This window comes from Xenopus laevis, chromosome 1L, assembly GCF_017654675.1.
Source record: "Xenopus laevis strain J_2021 chromosome 1L, Xenopus_laevis_v10.1, whole genome shotgun sequence".
Lineage (NCBI taxonomy): Eukaryota > Metazoa > Chordata > Amphibia > Anura > Pipidae > Xenopus > Xenopus laevis.
This window is the reverse complement of record NC_054371.1, coordinates 62,082,590-62,102,691: the sequence shown is the minus strand read 5'-3', so window position 1 is coordinate 62,102,691 and position 20,102 is coordinate 62,082,590. Positions and strand designations below refer to the sequence as shown.

Sequence of the window (20,102 nt, the reverse complement as noted above, 5' to 3'; positions counted from 1 at the left end):
AGAGCGTCAGCCTGGATGCAGACACGCACTGGATTTTGAGGATAAAACATGAGTATGCATTTCAGCAAAAAAAAAAAAAAATATTGCTCTGTGTCTGCACTTGGGGCAGGCAGCGCACTGCCTTTGGGTGCAGAGACACAACTGAGTTGATGCTGGCAGATCGGCCTGTGCTTATACAGACCAGAAACAGCAAGGTATTCGCCTTAGTCTCCCATTACTGTTCTCACACCCTGTCCATTGGCACAGGGTGACCTTAACAATGACTTTATTTTGGTGTAATCTTATTTACTGAGAATCCCACTCGTGCATAGATCGTATGTATGTTTGGAAGCAGAAGGCTGTCGACTTGTGATAGTCTGCAGATTGCCATTTTTGATTTGTATTAAACTGGTCCATGTGCAAAGCTGAAGGCTGACTGCTGATATCTGTTCTATGCACAATAAGGCTATTAAGTCCTGCTGCTCATGCCGTGTACAGGACATCCTGCAATAAATCACTCTGTCTGGACTTAACCATTTCAGCTGCTTTTGCTTAGAGAGAATATTAAATCAGCCGGTTCGGTAAATCGATCGCATTACTATGTCATTTTCTTTAATTAAAGTGTCTTTCTTCCAAGTAACTATGCGATATGTATATTTGAGTTATGCTGTTCTGTGAAAAATTAAAAATCTACAATTTTTTTTGTTTGGTCACCACTGTTGTCTTCAAATCATTGAACAAGGATTATTTCTGCAGTCTGCACTATGTTGTTGCTTTGTTTCCGTCTACACTCTTCTGACAAACGACAATGCAGGAGAAATCTCATTCTAAATAGACGTCCTTCCCCATGTAGTATAACTTTCCATTAATCCTAGCAGCAGCAGCAACTCATCATGTATTCTCACTTTGGCTTGCTGCTGTAGGCAAAGGTAACTGCTTTAATTGTTTGTATGTACCTGCAGTTCTTGCTAAATAAAGATACTGCCATGTAGATCACTTGGCTTACACAACCACTTCTGATATACTAGACTTAAAGCAGAACTAAACCCTAAAAATGAATATGGGTAAAATGCCATATTTTATATAGTGAACTTAATGCACCAGCCTAAAGTTTCAGCTTGTCAATAGCCGCAATGATCCAGGACTTCAAACTTGTCACAGGGGGTCACCATCTTGGAAAGTATCTGTGACACTCGCATGCTCGGTGGGCTCTGAGCAGCTGTTGAGAAGCTAAGCTTGGGGGTCGTCACTAATTATCCATCAGAAAATGAGGTTGGTCTGTAATATAAGCTGATGCTACAGGGCTGATTATTAAATTCTGATGCTAGTTGCACTGGTTTCAGTGCCTCCATGTATTAATTACTAATCAGCCTTATATTGTGACCTTTCTATTCTATGTGTACTGTATATTGTGAGTGGGTCTCTAAGCTCAGTAAGTGACAGCAGCACAGAGCATGTGCAGTGAATCAGCAGAAAAGAAGATGGGGAACTACTGGGGCATCTTTGGAGATGCAGATCTTTACTGCTAAAGGGCTGTGGTTGCCTTGTGCTGGTACAGAAGCACAAAACATCATGTACAACATTTCTACCTACTTCTAGTTAGGCTTTAGTTCTCCTTTAATTGCTGGAACTGCTAACTTGGTAGGTCCATGTTGACCACTTGGCTTACCCCACCTCTTCCCACCAACATTTTCTAAAACTCTTCTTAACCTTACCCACCAACCCATGCACTACATTTTTTCTTCTTCTTTTTTTAAATTGCAAATTCAAGTTGGAAACATTCACATTTGTTTAGGTAATTTGCTCATAAGCGGAAATAATGGGTAGCGTCCTATGCCCCACCTGTTTAGTGGTAAATTCTATGCCATCGGCATCTTTTAGATAAATCCAAGCAGCATATGTCTTTGTGTCTTCCTTGCAACTGAATATAGCCTGCCCATTTTTATTTCATAATCATGTCCATCTCTAAGCAATCAAAGACTCGCAAGAAGCGGGAAAGAGTCTCGAGCTACACTGGCTCCTCCCTAATACCATGGAAAGAACCACCAGTGTTGCCGCTCCTATTTTCATACCCCACCCCTGACTTTTTGAACCATCCATGGAAAACAGGTGGTGTTTTTATGACTTAAATGCACATCTGTATGGGTGTGTGTGTATATAGAGAAGTACAAAAGCAGGATAGCGACTAAATATAGATCTGCCTGCTCTGTTGTAATTGCATAATTTAATCAGGGCTCTCTGCAACTGAAAGGCATCCATACTGCTCGCAGGCATCAAAGGAAACATCTTTCCAAGCTGTATCCTTTTGTGGAGCAACACTTGGACTCACACCACACTCTCAATTGTTGAGCCACTCCGCTGGGAAGGATAAAGAATGTCTTTCTTTTGTGTCCTGTTAAACAAGCACTTCCTCCCTTCTGTAGCATGCAGCGTTGGGAGCAGCCTTTGCAGGTGAGGTGGAAAGAGATAAGGCGGTGGTTTATTCAGCTGATTTGGGTAAAGCTTAAAAGAATTGTGTATTATCGTTTTGTTTTTTCTTTTCTGTTAGCAGGCCAACATTTCCCATTCTATACAACATTTTGAATGCAGTTTAAGTAAAGGAGGTTTGTTTAATAACTTGGAATATCCGATTTTGAACATGGTGCTGAAGTGCTAGGACAGTGCTGTCAAACTTATTCCTTGTTGTGTGCTGGTTCCAATTAAAATATCAGACAATGCAGTCAATGGAGATTTCAAGCAGACTGGGGGAGGAGGGGTAATAAAAAACCTTTGGAGGGCCACATCTGTCCCACGAGCCTCCAGTTGGACAGCCCTGAGCTAGGATGTTCAATTCTTCAAAATACCAGCTTCAAGCTGTATGTTGAGAGAAGCAATACCAGGCATGTGCCACTTAAGAGTACATAACTGTAGCTCCTGTAGTTTCTATTTGTCTCTGGTTAAATGGACAAATATAAGTATTGACCGGTAAATGTACAATCAGCCTTTGCTGACTTTTTCTCCCAGTTTGGGAATTTTTACAGTGATTATTCAGAAATATACTGATGAAACTCCAACTAATAAGTTTAACTCTTCTTGCAGTTGCAGGGTTTTTTTTTTTTTTTTTTTTTTTTAACAATATCTGTTTTTAAAGTACAGAAAACACTGTACTCTGCATAATGCATATATCTGATCATAAATTACATTGTTTACACTGCAAATAATTCACTCTACCATATAACATTCCTGAACCAACAAGTGTACATTTTTTTAGCTGTAATATTGGTGTGTAGGCAGCCATCTTCGCTCATTGTGCCTGATCTTGTGCTTTTAGAAAGAGCCAGCAGTTCATGGTGGAACTGCTTTCAGGCAAACTATTGTTGTTTCTTCTCTGTGTAACTGAAGGAGTCGCATCAGGACTTGTTTTTTTTTTTTTTTTTTACTGTCGAGTACTGTTCTTTTTTTATCTACAAGGGAGCTGTATGGGATATCTATAATTATAAGTCAAATCAACTGAACTACTTATATTTTTCCTTGAAGACGTTTCACTAGTCATTTAGTTTTCTCAATTCAGAATTAAGAAAGCCAGTCAGATTACCTGCGAAACGGTTTCAAGGAAAATGATAAATTAAGCAAGTCCAGTTGATTTGACTTATTACTATAAATATTCCCATTATTCTGCTGATGGGCTGCTGGGAGAAAGAGAGGGAGGTGATACCGTCCAACTTGCAGTGCAGCAGTAAAGAGTGACTTAAGTTTATCAGAGCACATGTCACATGACTGAGGCACGTGGGAAACTGCCAACATGTCTAGCCCCATGCCAGATTTCAAATTTAAATATATAAAAAATAAATTTTGCTCTTTTGAACAATGGATTTCAGTGCAGAAGTCTGGTGGAGCAGCACTAGTTAACTGATGTGTTTTGGAAAAAAACAAATTTTCCCATGACCGTATCCCTTTAACTTGGGGACCTAGTGTATGACACAGTTGGGCCTCATCCCAGTAGAGCGGATGAGGAATGACAATGTTGTTGCAACAGTTGCGCTTATGAAGTTCTAAGAGTGACTAAAATGGAGAATTAACCTCAAGTTACCATTATAACTTTTCTGTCTGCTTTCCCCATCTATTGTTTTAAGATCTTTGGGTTCTCTCCCACTGGGTAGAATGTAAATCGCCAGCGGGGTGGCGCTAGGAGCAATTCGTTTTCTGAAGTTTCCTCGTGAGGCGACTTCGGAAAACGAAGCGATCCGAGTGCCATCCCGCCGGTGATTTACATTCTAGCCGGTGGAAGGCCTTTCAGGTCGCCCCAAAGCAGAGGAGATTTGTCGCCGGGTGACTAATCTCCCCGAATCTGAGCATGTGCCCTTACTCTAATATAGACTCCCGTTTTGGCAATGTTAAATACGGTAGGCTTCTATGTGTGACTTATTGCCATTATTCTTGTCTTTATCAGCGGTCACAATTGTATGCTGTGTTTTTATTTATTTTTTTGTTAATCCTTACTACTGGTTGGACTTGGTGTGGTGGTATCATTGTTGACCATGTGAAACACATTTGAGGCCCTAGCTTCAAATGTCAAAGGGGACCTGAAGCAGTACAAGAGATACAGGAAGCAGGCGTTTAGTGGGTCCCCAGTGGTGCGGTTCAGGAGGTGGCCCAAGGTATTATGCAGGCTTTATCCCTTTGCTCTTAGAATTCTTAAAATCTCCAGTTGGGGATAATCTCATAGGTTATAACTGTTTGCAATTGATCCTTAGAATGCAGCTCATTCAAAAGTTGTAGGTCCAACCTGGCTGTTGATATGTCAATAGCCGAAATCTTCCCTAGTACAGACTTAAGATGGCCATACATAGGCAGACATGCTCGAGCGGATCTCTCCCATGTATATCCACCTTGAGGTGGGCAATATCATGCTTATCTGATTGTGGGACCTAGGGCCCAACAATTGGATCACAACAAGAAGAATATGGGTGGTCAGATCGAAGACCACATTAACAAACTTATGCAGTCCTTAAAGGATAAGTAAACCTTTAAAATAAGTGAATGTAAAACCGATGAGGGGGCTATTCTAAGAACTTTTGTAATTTACATTCATTATTTATTTTGTTTTTATTCCAAGATTTTAAGGGATACATGTACTGTTAATATGAATGAATTTTGTTAAAACAGCGCCATCTGCTGGTCATTTTCCCACCAGTCTGACCAGCAAGTAGTCAAGGAAGTTGTCAGGAGAAAGAAAGGAAAGATGTAAGAAATGTTTCTAATTTTATTTCTAAGCAGAAGAACATCAGAGCAGCCTCTTTCTCCTGACAACTTCCGTGACTACTTGGTGGTCAGACTGGTGGGAAAATGACCAGCAGGTGGAGCTGTTGTAACAAAATTCATTCATATTAACAGCACATGTATCCTTTAATATCTTGGAATAAAAACAAAATGAATAATGAATGTAAATTACAAAAGTGCTTAGAGTAGCCCCCTCGTCAATTTTATTCACTTATTTTAAAGGTGTACTTATCCTTTAAGTTTAAAAACCCGCTGATGGATCATCGGGCTGACTTTCAGCCCCCATACACTGCTGCCTTAATCTGTCTGTGTATGGAGCCTTAACTGATAGGACTGAGCGCTAGTAACATAGTAAGTTAGGTTGAGAAAAAGACACAAGTCATCAAGTTCAACCTTTTAACTCTATTTTAACCTGCCTAACTGCTAGTTGATCCAGAGGAAGGCAACAAAAAAAAAAAACCCCCAATTGAAGCCTCTCCAATTTGCCTCAGAGGGGGAACAGTTCCTTCCTGACTCCAAATTGGTAATCTGACTAGTCCCAGGATCAAGTAGATACTGGAAAAGATACATAGCACAGAAGGTGATTTTTGGGCACATTTCTGACATTTTATAGCAACCCAAAAGCATTCTATTTTTTTTTTTTCATCCATCATAATATTGTCTTTGCATGCTATCTAGTTTTGCCATAAAAAAGTATTTACATTACCCATCTGATTCCCCATGTTCCTCGCTGAGCGTGCTGCAATATTTGAGCTTCAGCAGTCTGTGCGTCCCTATGTCAAGAGTTTCTAATGCTAAACAGTCAGGTTGGCAAAACAGTCAGGTTTAGGAACTTCAAGTAACAATTCCTTACAAAAGCAGCCCTATGAGTGAAAAATTATCATAGTTAACTTTTGATGTACATTAATAATTTGTTAGGGTCAGTATTACTTTAATTAGCCTAGGAATCTCATAACCCAATTAAACCCTCCATCAAGTCACTGATTGGTTACTGCCTGGTAACCAATCGGTCAAAACCAAGCGAGCTGAAAAGCAGGAAGTAGTGTTCTGGCCAATATGTTAGTAATTTTTGGCTAAATAACTATATTGAAAATATTTATTTTGCACAGCCTATCTATTTACTCTGTTTATATTACACTGAACAATTCCTTTAATAAAGACTTGGCTGTCGTGAGAGGTATAATTGAACGCTCTACAAAACGCAACTCTGAACTCTGCGCAAAACAGAAGTTTATGAAATGCTAATTGTTTTATTTGCTAATGTGACTGTTTTTTTAGCATGCAATGTGTAGTGCTTATTAATATGATGGAGAAACACTCTAAGAATAGCACAGAGAGAGGAACAAGCTGACCTTCTCTGCATAGAGGTCGCCACATTCACAGGGGGTTTGGCTGTGAGTGTAAATGTATCTTCAGTTGCAGCCAATATGTTGAGTTTACTGTCTGCTGCCAGATTGTGACACATCTGGATATTCTCTGTTCATAATGCTTTATGTTGTTCATTTTAGATGCTGCTGGCCTGCTGGGAACCACTGGCTGTGATTACTGCACTGGATAGCTATTGTCTGTAACTGGGAAGAATCTCCATTAACCGGCATTAACAATATTGGTCTGGAACCATTTCACAGCAGTCAAAATATAAAGTTGACTAGTCACAATGAATGTGACAAGCCTTTTCTCCTTCACAAGCCCAGCTGTGAAGAGGCTGCTTGGTTGGAAACAGGGAGACGAAGAAGAGAAATGGGCAGAGAAAGCGGTGGATGCCTTGGTGAAAAAGCTGAAGAAGAAAAAAGGAGCCATGGAAGAACTTGAAAAGGCCCTGAGTTGTCCTGGACAGCCCAGTAACTGTGTCACCATTCCTCGTTCCTTGGATGGCCGACTGCAAGTGTCTCACCGTAAGGGCCTACCGCATGTCATTTATTGCAGAGTGTGGCGTTGGCCTGATCTACAGAGTCACCATGAACTGAAACCCTTGGAGTGTTGCGAGTATCCCTTTGGTTCCAAACAGAAGGAGGTCTGCATCAACCCATATCATTATAAACGAGTGGAGAGTCCTGGTAGGTACTTGTGGGAGCATCTTTGTTTATACAGAAAGCTTATTTAATGGAGTAGTAATTTGTTTTAGCCGCTGTAAGAACCAGGTAGTAGAATGTGACTTTTTTACTTTCCGTGTTTGCCCTGTTTATTGCAAGAAACAGATATATTTCTTTATGTTCAGCAAAAACCCTATTTGATGAACTAATGAGGAAAAACTGGTGCATACTACTCCTTCAATGTCTTAAAGGAACAGTAACATCAAAAAATTAAAGGGTTTTAAAGTAGTAAAAATATAATGCAGTGTTGCCCTGCACTGGTAAAACTGATCTATTTGCTTCAGAAACTCTACTATTTATATAAATAACTGCTGTGTAGCAATGGGGGCAGCCATTCAAAGGAGAAAAGGCTCGGGTTACACAGCAGATAGCAGATAAGCTCTGTAGAACATAATGGTGTTATCTGTTATCCACTATTTAACCTGTGCCATATAGCCTTTTGTTTTTCAATTTCCACCATTGCTACACAGCAGCTTGTTTATATGAACTATAGTCGTGTTTTTGAAGCAAACACCAGTTGCACCAGTGCAGGATAACATTATATTTTCATTACTTTAAGTTCTTTTAAATGACACAATTTCATAAACAATGTGCTCACTTTTAAGGAACTATTCCTTTTGAATTCAAGAATATTGTATGCATGGGGTTGTCTGGGTGTTATCTCCAAGAAACCTGATAGTTTATCGACCACTCTGCCGACTTTATTTTATTACACTTTTTATGCTTACTCTCTCCAATTTAGTGGCCACCCGGTGTTCTGTCCTATAATTTTTCCACAAAAGGTTCCATCTCCTGAAGGTTTACATCGGCTTTAAACCTTGATCTTTTCCAAATCTATGATGTGTGGCATTTGTAATGCTGCCGATCTCTGCATGCCACCCACATGTTCATCAACATTAGCAAAGGGACATTCAATGGAAGTCATTTATGAAACCAAAGCAGACTTTTTATATCAGACTAATTTGAATTCCTGGCTGATATTAAAGTTGTTTTTAGATCTGAAGTTGGTTTTGGTTGAAGCCTCCCCCCACCCCCTACACACACCCACCCACCTTTCTCAATATACTTCTGTTTTCATACAGGATTTTAATACTTTTTTTAACCCTGTTTGTTAGTGATTGGTAGGCCAACTGATAACCTTATCTGGCTACACAATGTTGGGACTGTGCTTCAGATGAAGCCTTTATATTTGAAATGGAATACCTTTTGGACAAATCATTCTCTGGCAATGACCTCCAATATTAATTACCTGAAAGAGCTATGTTGGATATTGTTTTCTTTCCATCCAGCTGCTCGCTGTTGAAGCAATGCCTGTCTTAATCTGGCCATAAAAGCACAGTTTGCATTTTGGCAGATTTTTGAACATACTGAGACGAATACAGTATGTGGATATTTCTAGCCAGTAGGTGGGTCTTTCAGACCAATAATCATGATGATTGGTCTGTCCACCCAAATAAATTAAACCGCACAAAAGTAGCCATACACATGTGTGGGACTTTGTACAGTAACCATCAGTTTGGGCCGCTCAGCCAGTCTACCATATGGGTTGGCCCAAGTCAGGACCCTGACCCATTCCAGTACCCTTGTGACCGTCTGATGACTGTTCTGAGCAAATGCAGTGATTGGATGCTGGGGCAGAGCAGAAACCGCGACCGTTTATAAATCCCTGTGATAACACTGTGCTAGGCCACAATTCAACATTTTTGTTCACGGTCTCAACACTGGCCCAAAACTAAACGTTCATGGAATGCAGCGTTCGTCACAAATGTGAATATATGAATTGTGCTGTATGGAGCAAAACAAATAGATGCAGGATGGAGAGGCAACTATTGCTATTTTAGGCCAGCTGGTTAGCACCCCCTTTTTTTCGATGTATGTAATTTATGTTGGGAGGCATTATTTTTCTAGGAGTACGTACGCATAGAGGTGGTAGGGTATTTTAGCCTTATGACTTACTGTATGGCTACCTTAACACTACTATAGTTCATATAAACAAGCTGCTGCATAGCAATGGTAAAATTGAAAAAAGGCTATATGGCACAGGTTTAAATTGTAGATAACCGATAACACCATTATGTTCTACAGAGCTTATCTGCTGTGTAACCTGAGCCTTTTCTCCTTTGAATAGCTGCCCCCATTGCTACACAGCAGTTTATTTATATAAACCATAGTAGTGTTTCTGAAGTAAACACACCAGTTTTACCAGTGCAGAGCAACACTACATTATATACAGTATGTATTACTTTAAAACACTTTAATTTTTTTAATGTTACTGTTCCTTTAAAGGGCACCTGTTTGGCAAAAATATCCTCAACCAAAGGTGCAGACTAATAGAGCCTGCACTCCGCTTGGGGGTAACCGTAGTTTTTTTTTTTTTTTTTTTTTAATTGCCCCATGCCAGAACTGAATTCTTCATGCTTCTATTTACTGTGAAGTTTAGTTCTTTGCACGTGCCATTTCACATAAAAACAAATTTAATATAGTCCCTTGCAGGTTTGCTTTATTCCTTTGGTGTTCCTACTCCTCCCTGCCCCTTCCTTCCTGCGTTATTGTCCTTTTCTACTGATATGAGTTTCCCAACTGTGCATCCTCCCAGCTGCTCCTTTCATTCCTTTCCCTTGACACTACTTGGCGTGATCTAGATAGAGAAACAAAAAATGTTGAAAGGGAGAAATTGCCCTTTTTTTAAAAAAATGTATATATATCTTCCCCCCCCTTCCCCGTAGCTTCGGTAAGGAATTGTTCTGTCCAGTGCAAAACTAGCTGGCTGTTTTCTAGTTCAATAACTGTATAGAGCCATGGTTTACATTTGAACACTGTTTATCTGTGTAAGGCTAATGACACACAATCCATTTTCTTTGCCAATGTAAAAACCTCACACTGCTCTATCTATGTATAGGCAGAAAAGTGCTCCTGTTGGGGTCAAACTGTATACCCCACCACAGGTGCTGGCACTTTTTTTTATTTATTTTGTTAACTCAAGAAGCAACGGATTCCCCATGAGCAGTTCCACCACATGAGTTAACTTCTGTTGCTCCTGCACATAGGGGTATAAGGGTTGGGCTCCAGAGTTGGAACCAAGTAGTATTGGCACCCACTCATCCCTGTCTTTTCTCCAAATCCCAAAATCCACCCATTGCCAGCAGTTGGTATCCATGGCCCTCTCACCTGGAACTAACTGCCCCCCACCCCCTCTTTCACAACGGTTGGTCCCTGCAAATGACGCAGTGGAGTATGTTTAAAAAAAAAAAAAACGCCGCAAATATAAAGCCTGTATGTAAGAGACTCATATCTGGTTTATTGTTGGAAGCAAAGCTGTGAAGCAGCTGCTCATGGTGAGTCTGCTGCATCTTTAGTTAATAACTTGTTATTGTAAGATCTATGCATTGTTGCATGCTGGGTGGTCTGCATTGAGTCACTTAACGTTGACTGTAAATTTAAGCTTGCCTACTGCTCCTCCTCACTACTGCTTCCAAATGCTTTGTATCTGCCTGACTAGTCTCTTCCCTCCACCTGTTCAATCGTTCAAAATTTAGTTTTTCCTTCCCGCTGTGTTTTTTTCGGATTATAAAATTTCCATAATAAGAACAGAAAATATTTGCTGTGCGAAAATACCCCAATTAAATGCAGAAAAACTAGTAATCTTTTACTGCCCATTAAAGTAAGTATTTTGGAATGTTTTACAAATTGTGAAGATGTTGCTTTCCTAAACTAATAATGTTTAAAACAGTTGCCCAATTAACAAACAATTTTTCTACCCAAGGTAGCTTTTCCTGTTGCAGATCCTGAGATTTCATTCCTTAATTACACCCAATAGCAAAATTAGCCACGCAATTAACTTTGCAATAGCTTCATACTAATGCTATGATCCTAGTACAGAATGTATTAATATTACACAGATTACACATTTCTGTTTCATTAGAGTATATTCACAACATTGATTGGGTTGGTCAGCAACATGTTGTTTATGAGCCACTGTTGGGATTTGTATGCATTTTTTGAGCATCTGCATGATTGTTTAAAAGAGCTGCACTATTTGAGTGTTTTAGCAGAGACAATTCTCAGTATTGTTATGCTAGGATACTTTCTGGAGTTGTGTAGCCTCGACAAATGTGGGAGACAAATAAGTGTCATTGTCTTAAACTTCATTTGCCAATTCGCTAATTAGTCAGATTTCCCTGCATGGAACTTTATAGTTTTGTTTAATTTAGTACTGTCCCCAAAAATAGAGGCCGTGTTTACAATGCCAACTTCGTGGTCATCTCTTAAAAAGCAAAGGATCAAGGACAGACCACAGAGGCCCAGCTAAAATGTTTTGTCGCCACTCTTTGATCGAGAACTAGCTGAAGGATAGATTACAGAATACAAATGTTATATGTATTCATTTAATCAGTAAGCACCTATGCTGTATTAGATTTTAAAGCATTTGATTCATGTAGATCACATTCACTGCCATCTCAGTCTTAAGGTGGCCATACACGGGCAGATAAAGCTGCCGATATCGGTCGTTTGGACCGATTTGACAGCTTATCTGCCCGTGTATGGGGGCTTCCGACGGGTCTTCCCGATCGATATCTGGCCACGATATCGATCGGGAAGGTTGGATTTTTACCCGACCGACCAGTCGGAGCCCCTTGGCGCATCGTAATTCGATCCATACGGTCGAACGTTCGAATTACCCCCAATATAGCCATGCCGTTAGTGGCATATCGGGGAAAGATCCGCTCGTTTGGCGATGTCGCCAAACGAGCGGATCTTTGAGTCTATGGCCACCTTAAGTGTCTGCTCTCCTCATCATTTGGAAGTATTTACATTGTCTAACAAGATCTACTGTGCATAAAACCATGCCAGATCCATTGTTCTTTTGAATTAAAATATATTCCATTTACTTATTCTTTGCTACTTGGGCTTAGAACCAATATATTTTTCAGGCTTTGTAATTGGAGCTGCTTCCAACATATTCCCTCCAGTGGATGTCACCTTTTTTTGCTATGCTACTGACTAAACTATGGCTGGCACATGTCTAGGCCGGCTGTAAAAGCTGACCTATAAGTTTATGCTTAGGGGAGGCCATTCTAGGGCACTTATTAGATATCATGTATATCTAAATTATAATTAATTTTGCTTTAACAGCTGATGGAGCTGTAGGTAGGGTGACGGTAAATGCCCCCTGCAGGTATGCTTTAGTTAAGGCTTGCAGCTTTTTATTACACCCTAAAACAGACTGCTAATTGCTTGTAGAAAACAAACCACTTATATTTACCTCCACCTCAATATAACCATCCTATGTATTCTAAATTTAGTCACTGATCCTCGTATGTTGTGATTCACTTGTTTTGATCTAGTCTTGATATCTAAATGGTTTGACATGTATTTACTGAGCTATTTATTAATACCTGCATACAACCCAGAGTAACTTTGCATTGCTGAGGTGGGACTTTGCTTTAAGACCAGTCTGTTGCTAATTCCTAATGTTAGTATCATTCTCACACTCCATCAGTGCTAAGCTGTGACTTAAATAACAATTACAGAGAGAGATTGCATGCAACTACCTGTATATGTATAGAAGCCAAAAATAAAAACACGCAAAAAGTCACGTGTTTTGAGACTAAAATGAAAGGTTACTACTGTATCATATATTTTAGCACCCTGATTTTTTTTCTTTGGGGGGGGGGGGGTTATTTGTTGACTGCTGCAATACTATAATAACATATGTGTCATTGTGACTTACTATAGTTTAAGCCTCAACTTTGGAGTTGCCTGCTGTCCCTTAACTGCTTCTTATATCAAGTTCAGTATCTGACAGTTTAAGGATTATGGCTTTGCTATTTTGGCTGCCTGTTTTAGTTCCATTCTGGAGTGCAAAGGTGCTATAGGTGCTAAGCATGGGACAGGGAGCAAAGTACAAAAAAATGGCCCCTTATTTACTTTTTTTTTTTTTTTTTCTTTTAGGAATTTTACTGTTTTATTGTCCTGGTTTCTAATAGGTACTGTTTTTCTTTTGCCAGTCTTGCCGCCTGTCCTTGTTCCACGGCACAGTGAGTACAACCCTCAACACAGTCTCCTTGCGCAATTCCGAAACTTGGAGCCAAGTGAGCCACACATGCCTCACAACGCAACTTTTCCCGACTCTTTCCAGCAGCCAAACAGCCATCCGTTCCCTCACTCGCCCAACAGCAGCTACCCAAACTCTCCGGGAAGCAGCAGTACTTACCCTCACTCACCGGCGAGCTCTGATCCTGGAAGCCCTTTTCAAATACCAGGTATGACTTTTTTATAAGATGTAATTTGTTTTAAAGCTGCAGTTATCTGTTATTATGGTGTTGTAAAGAACCATTTTGCTTCCTTCCCCCCCCCCCCCCCCGTGGACTCATCAAAACTCCCCCTATGTGTGCTTTATCAGACACTTTCCCCCGTCTTTAATTTTATTTGCACCAATGTCCTATGTGAGTTAAACATGATATACCTACTAGGTTTGTGCAGAACCAGATATAGAATTGAGGCATAGTGACTCAATACCTTAGACTTTAGAATCTCTGCAGTGGGCCTTTAAAGGAACAGTAACACCAAAAAATGTAAGTGTTTTAAAGTAATGAAAATATCATGTAGTGTTGCCCTGCACTGGTAAAAGCTGTGTGTTTGCTTCAGAAACACTACTATAGTTTATATAAACTAGCTGCTGTGTAGCAATGGTGGAAATTGAAAAACGGCTATATGGCACAGGATAACTAATGGATAACAGATAACACCATTAGACAGAGAGAGATTATTTGCTATCTGCTGTTTAACCTGAGCCTTTTCTCCTTTGAATGGCTGCCCCCATTGCAACACAGCATCTTATTTTGTATAAACAATAGTAGTGTTTCTGAAGCAAACACAGCATATTTACCAGTGCAGGGCAACACTGCATTATATTTTCATTACTTTAAAACACTTATTTTTTGACGTTACTGTTCCTTTAAACAAGTGAGAGTATGCTGCGATATATGCTGTATATAAATTGATATAAGATGCAGTACTTCAGATGAGCCGCTAGATTTGTGCAGAACTTGACTAGTGCTAGTCTGATTAGGAGTTAAAGTGAGTACATATAAAGTTTGAAACAGTACAGAGAAAAGTATTTTAAACAGAGATTGATTTGTATTGTTGCCTTTAATTCTTATATAGTAATTTTATGTGCAACAACATCCACATACTTACTGAGGCACAATTTGTCCCAGTTTCAGATAGTTTGCCACCTAATTGTGGTGTATGACTTTAAGAAGGCCACAATGAGCTGTCACCACAGCAGTCCCTAGGAATCAAAAGCATAATTATCAAACTTATGGTAAGGATTATTTCTGCAGTAAAAATGTTGTGAAGTTTATTTCCTTTCCAATATTCTCAAACTTTGATGCTCACCATGCTGGGATGGTCAAATGCACTAGATCAAAGTGTTAATAAATAAGAGAGAAAAAACAGGATAGTTTTGGTGTAACTGTTGGCAATCATGGTTAAAATATCTTCAATGGATACTTGAATTTGAAAACAAAATTGTATTTAAGATGGTTAATTATGTTAGTGTTGGAAAAAAAGGGAGTGGGGTAATATTGCTCCAACTTGCAGTGCAGTAGTAAAGAGCGATTGGAGTTCATCAGAAAACAAGTAACATGGCTGGCTCCACCTGGGAAACTGCCAACATGTCTACTCCCATGTCCGATTTCAAAATTAAATTTAAAAAAAAGTTTGCTCTTTTGAAAAACCTAAATTAATGCAGAATTCTGCTGCCCAATTAAACGGTGCATTTGGATAAGAACACGTAAAGAACATGTTTCCCATGTCCGATTCTCATTAAAGGGACACCTTTTAATCTTTTTTTGTTTTCTTGTGTCTTCACGTTTGTTATTAGAATGCATGGTTGTGATGTCCAAGAACAGAGGAATTTTTGGTCACTGTTCTAAAGTAGGACTTAAACAAAGTCTTAAAACCCTGACTTCCATGTTCACACTGGTGCCGGCAGGCCATAGACATTGTGTTTTAGGTGAATGGTGGGTTATTTGCAGTAGGGATGGCATTTTGACCACCACAGTGCCCCCATACAGGCACATGCTCCAAGCTAAGGAGCAGGAGACAAAGGATATTTGGAAGTTAATACAGGGATATGAAATGACTTGTCCAGCATAACAATGAGACGATAACCAAACTTGGTCCTCTTTTTATGGCCGTGCCTCTCTTTTGTGAAGAGAGACTAGCACTAAAGGGTTGAGTCTGTACTGCTTTGTGGTGGAAGGATATTTTTATATAAATTTTTATTTCCACTCCGTTTTCAAGGGCATTGTATTAATCTGTAAAAGTACTAAAGAGCTGCAAAGAATTCTACTCGATGTGCATGTATGATGGAATGCCCCAACATGATGAAAGTGTTTGACACACAAGTCTCTGGAGTTATGTAATAACCGTAAACCCAAATGCAGTAACTCATGGCAAACAATAGGTAGCATTTACTGGTCACCTGCTTTAATGGTCACCTGCTTTAATAACAAACACCTTAATGGTTGTTCTGGGTTACTGCACCTTGGCACACTGGCAGATTTTGGCCTCCTCAGATGGAGTGGTCCTCTTATCTGCTCATGTATAAGACCAACAATCATATTGTCGAGCTTGCAGGATTTTCATACTTGCTTGGCAGATTCATGAACCGATATCGTTCATTCAGGGCTATCAGTGGTCCTATCTGTTCAGTTTGGCCCAGCAGCCAGGCATCTGCTCATTTTGCAGCCTCTCCAAGCAAAGGGATCTGACCAGCCTATGAGTAAGTGCCCCAACAGGCACGAAACGTGTTAGGCCGGTGTTTATTATGTCAATAAATATTTTGTACTTTTTTACTATCTTTGACTGATTTTTGAAGGGACTCACAATCGTTTTGGTTGTTCTGACCGTGTAAGTCCACATTAAGTGCTCTTATTACACATTAAGTGCTCTTATTACATATGGGCGTTGGTGCCTTTTAAAGGAGAAGGAAAGGCTTAAATTAAGTAAGCTTTATCAGAAAGGTCTATATAAATACACCAATAAACCCTCAAAGTAATGCTGATTCGAGTCCTAAAAGAAACACAGCATTTCTCTACTTCTATTGTGTCCACATGGGCTCCTGTATCAGACTTCCTGTTTTCAGCATAAACCTACAGGGCTAGGGCTTGAGCATGCTCAGTTTGCTCCCTCCCTCACTTCCTGCTGTAATTGAGCACAGAGCTATGAGTGAGCTGAGAGAGACTCTTCAAGCTAATATGGTCGCTGTATCCTAAACAAACAGAGCTTCTAGAGCTCTTTACTCAGGTATGGTAAAGCATTCTGCAGAATAAATATAGTGTTCTGGCTTGCAATATTGTGGTTTATCTATTGACCATAAACTTCGTTGGTAGTTTTCCTTCTCCTTTAATGAATGTATTTGTATCCAGTACCCTGTAAGACACACCCAGTTGGGTGTATATATCTGCCTGTTATATATAGAGAAGGCTGTCCATCTGGAGGCCTGCAGGCCAGATGTGGCCCTCTAAGAGATTTTGTTGTCTCCAAGCCTGCCTTAGTGTTGACTTCTCTGTATGATCTCATGTTATTAAAATCAAAGCAATGAACATATGGGGAAATGAAGAGAGCTGAGACAGAAGTTCATGCAGTAGTGCAGTGGGATCACTTGGTTTCCAATAAGCTGATCTGAATTGGATCCCTCAGGCAGGTAAACGACACAAAAAAAAAATGTATGGGCACAAGGTGTCACTTTGGAACTTTATCTTCCCTTCTGAGCTGTTATTTCACAAACCCATAATTACAACTCTCAAATTTTAGCGTCAACATGAAAGCTCCAAGTTAGTTATTACCCATACCTCAGCCAGCAAAGGAAGTGCCAGTTATAAGCCATTGATTCACGCTTCAGCCCCCCCTGCTCACTGAAAAAGCCATCTGGTTTGGAGCTCTCTGGTCCTTTGCAGGAGACTTGAGGACATGAGAAGCAGGCATTGTGGTTCAATAGCTGAACTCTCCCCTCCCACCTCCTTCCAGCTCTTACAAAGAGGCCTTTGATTTTTTTTTTTTTTTGGGTACATGAAATGTTGAAGTACTCTCAATGTCTAGTATGTTACATCTAGGCACATGCTGCTTTTCCAACACTGTGTTTTCCATGACTGCCCTCCTATCCGGATCATTTGGCCTTTATAAAATCAACCAGAAAATAAACGCTTTACACACCAATATCTCTATCTTTATCAGAAACTTTTGGTTTGTGTAATCTTGCAAACATTTCAAATTAAAAAAAGAAAAAAATATATGTTTAAAAGCAATGTTTTTTTGATACTTTCCTGTCTCTGATCCAGACAAGAAATGCTAGGCTAAGCTTTCCTGCTCTCTTAGCAGCTGCATCCTTTTGGGAGCAATCTGATGTTGTGTAATGACTTGCACACACATTGAATACTCTACGTTTTAGAAACCTTAAAGGGAAAATCATCCTTTTATTTTCCATGACGCAGAATTAAATATAGGTAGTTAAATGCACAGAAAACTTTATTTTTAGTATGACATAGAGACTATTTGCTATTGGTTTTAATTTTTTATTATTTGTGAGTTTTGAGTTAATTAGCTTTTTATTCAGCAGCCCTCCAGTTTACAATTTAAACAATCTGGTTGCTAGGGTCCAAATTACCCTAGCAACCGTGCATTGATTTGAATAAGAGACTGGAATATGAATAGGAGATTCCTTAATAGAAACATAAGTAATACAAAGTAGCAAGAACAATAAATGTGTAGCCTTACAGAGCATTTGTTTTTTTTTAGATGGGGTCAGTGACCCCCATTTGAAAGCTGGCAAGAGTCAGAAGATCAAGGCAAACTTTTTGGTGGGAATAGAATGTTCTGCTAGTGTGATTTACAGAGGAAATTGGCTAGTACGTAAGCAGTCTGTTTTAGAAATGGCCCAGGTTCATCGGCTTAAATGGCTTCCCTTTAGAATATGAAGTGTTTAAAGCTTTGACATTCATCCTGCTTTAGTGCAAGCCAGTCATTCCCTTTACTAGTTTCACATAATTTCACATTGTAGAAAACATATTTTTTGCCTTAAATGCAACGTATTCTATGGTGGTGTATACCATGCAGAATGTTTGGAGCTTTTGGCATCCAGGATTTTTAAAAGCTTGGGGCAGCACCAATTCAGCTTATATGAGCTCTGACTGAAAGTGCTTTCTGGTGATTTGCTGCTTAAAGGGGACCTGAACATGAAACCCTTGTTGTTGTTTTTTTTTAATTAAAACATCCATAACAGTTATAAACTTTAAAATCTGAGCTGTCCCATCATATGTTGCCCACTCCACCGATATGCCTCACGCATAGAGGTGGGGCAATCAATTACTTTCATTTTCTATTCAGTTCCTTGATCTCGCAACATCTCTTACATTCCCCTCTCTCCTCACCATCTCATTGTGTAGCCAATACATAGGCATGGCCATCAGGTCCCCCCATTATGGTACATACACAAGATTTTGTTGTAATCAAAAACTTTCTTTAAAAGAGAATTCAACCCCCCAGCTAATAAAACCCCTACCCTACATAGTCCCCCTCTCCCCCCCCCTCCTGCACAGGTGTTAAAACCTGTACATGCCCCATATCCTTTAATTACCCCATGTTGCAGAGTCAGCGCAGCGGAGCTCACAGGCGACATCTTCCGACGCTTCGGTAAGGTTTTCTTCCTTCCGTTTGGCAATTCTCTTCACTTTTGCCGCATGTGCAGCTATCACAAAGCTTACTTTCCGCAGAAGACCAAAAGAGAAGAAGATGGAGCCTGTGAGCTTGTTGGCTCGCAACGAGGGGTAATTGCAGGATATGGGGCATTTACAGGTGTTGACAACCTGTGTGGGGGGGGGGTTGGCAGGGAGGGGGTACTATGTAGGGTAGGGGTTTTTATTAGCTGGGCAGTTGAATTCTCCTTTAAAAGAAAACTACCCCCCAAATGATGTAGGTCTCTCTAAAAATAAACTGCATAAAACAGCTCATATGTAAAACCCCGTTTGATGTAAATAAACCAATTTTATAATATACTTTATTAGTATGTGCCATTGGGTAATTATAAATAGAAAATTGCCATTTTTAAAAATAAGGGCCGCCCCCTGGGATCGTAGGATTCACGGTGCACACAAACAAACCAAACATGTTAGGTCACATGAGCCAATTAACGACCCGAGTTCTGTCTTTTGTTTCCGCACCTCCTCCTGTTACAGTTCGAGTTCTACTATTTCAGGTATGGTCAGGTGATCTCTGAGGCAGCACACAGACCATGTGTAATGACTAGGTTTGTGCCAATGCCATACAAAAGCAAAAATACCGTACTACTCAAAAAATAAATCAAAAAGGTTGATAATCAAAATAGCCTCCAAAAGTAAGACACGATCAGTTAAAAAAATGAAAAAAATTCTTAGGACATGATGAGACCTAACGCGTTTCGTGCCTGTTGGGGCACTTACTCATATGAGTAAGTGCCCCAACAGGCACGAAACGCATTAGGTCCTAAAAAAATGTTTTCATTTTTTTTTACCTGATCGTGTCTTACTTTTGGAGGTCCTCACATCTCTCTCTTGAAATATTTTTCAGCACACAGACCATCACAAAATGGTGGTTCTAGGCAAAAGATGTAAACGGGCAATATTTATTTAAAGAATCTTCCCAATCTGGAATATATATTTAATATGATATAAACTATTTGTTGCTTAAGTATTCATTTTGGGGGGTATAGTTTTCCTTTAAGTGTCG

General features: G+C 39.8%; 1 protein-coding gene across 1 annotated transcript in view; it reads left to right on the top strand.

The window, feature by feature from the left end:
* smad1.L (SMAD family member 1 L homeolog) overlaps nt 1-20,102 on the top strand; it is a gene marked incomplete at its 5' end in the record, with an annotated part of 42,200 nt that overhangs the window by 7,415 nt on the left and 14,683 nt on the right. The window contains 2 exon segments of the mRNA NM_001086504.1: nt 6,747-7,295; nt 13,340-13,594. Coding sequence (NP_001079973.1) covers nt 6,896-7,295; nt 13,340-13,594 — 655 coding nt within the window.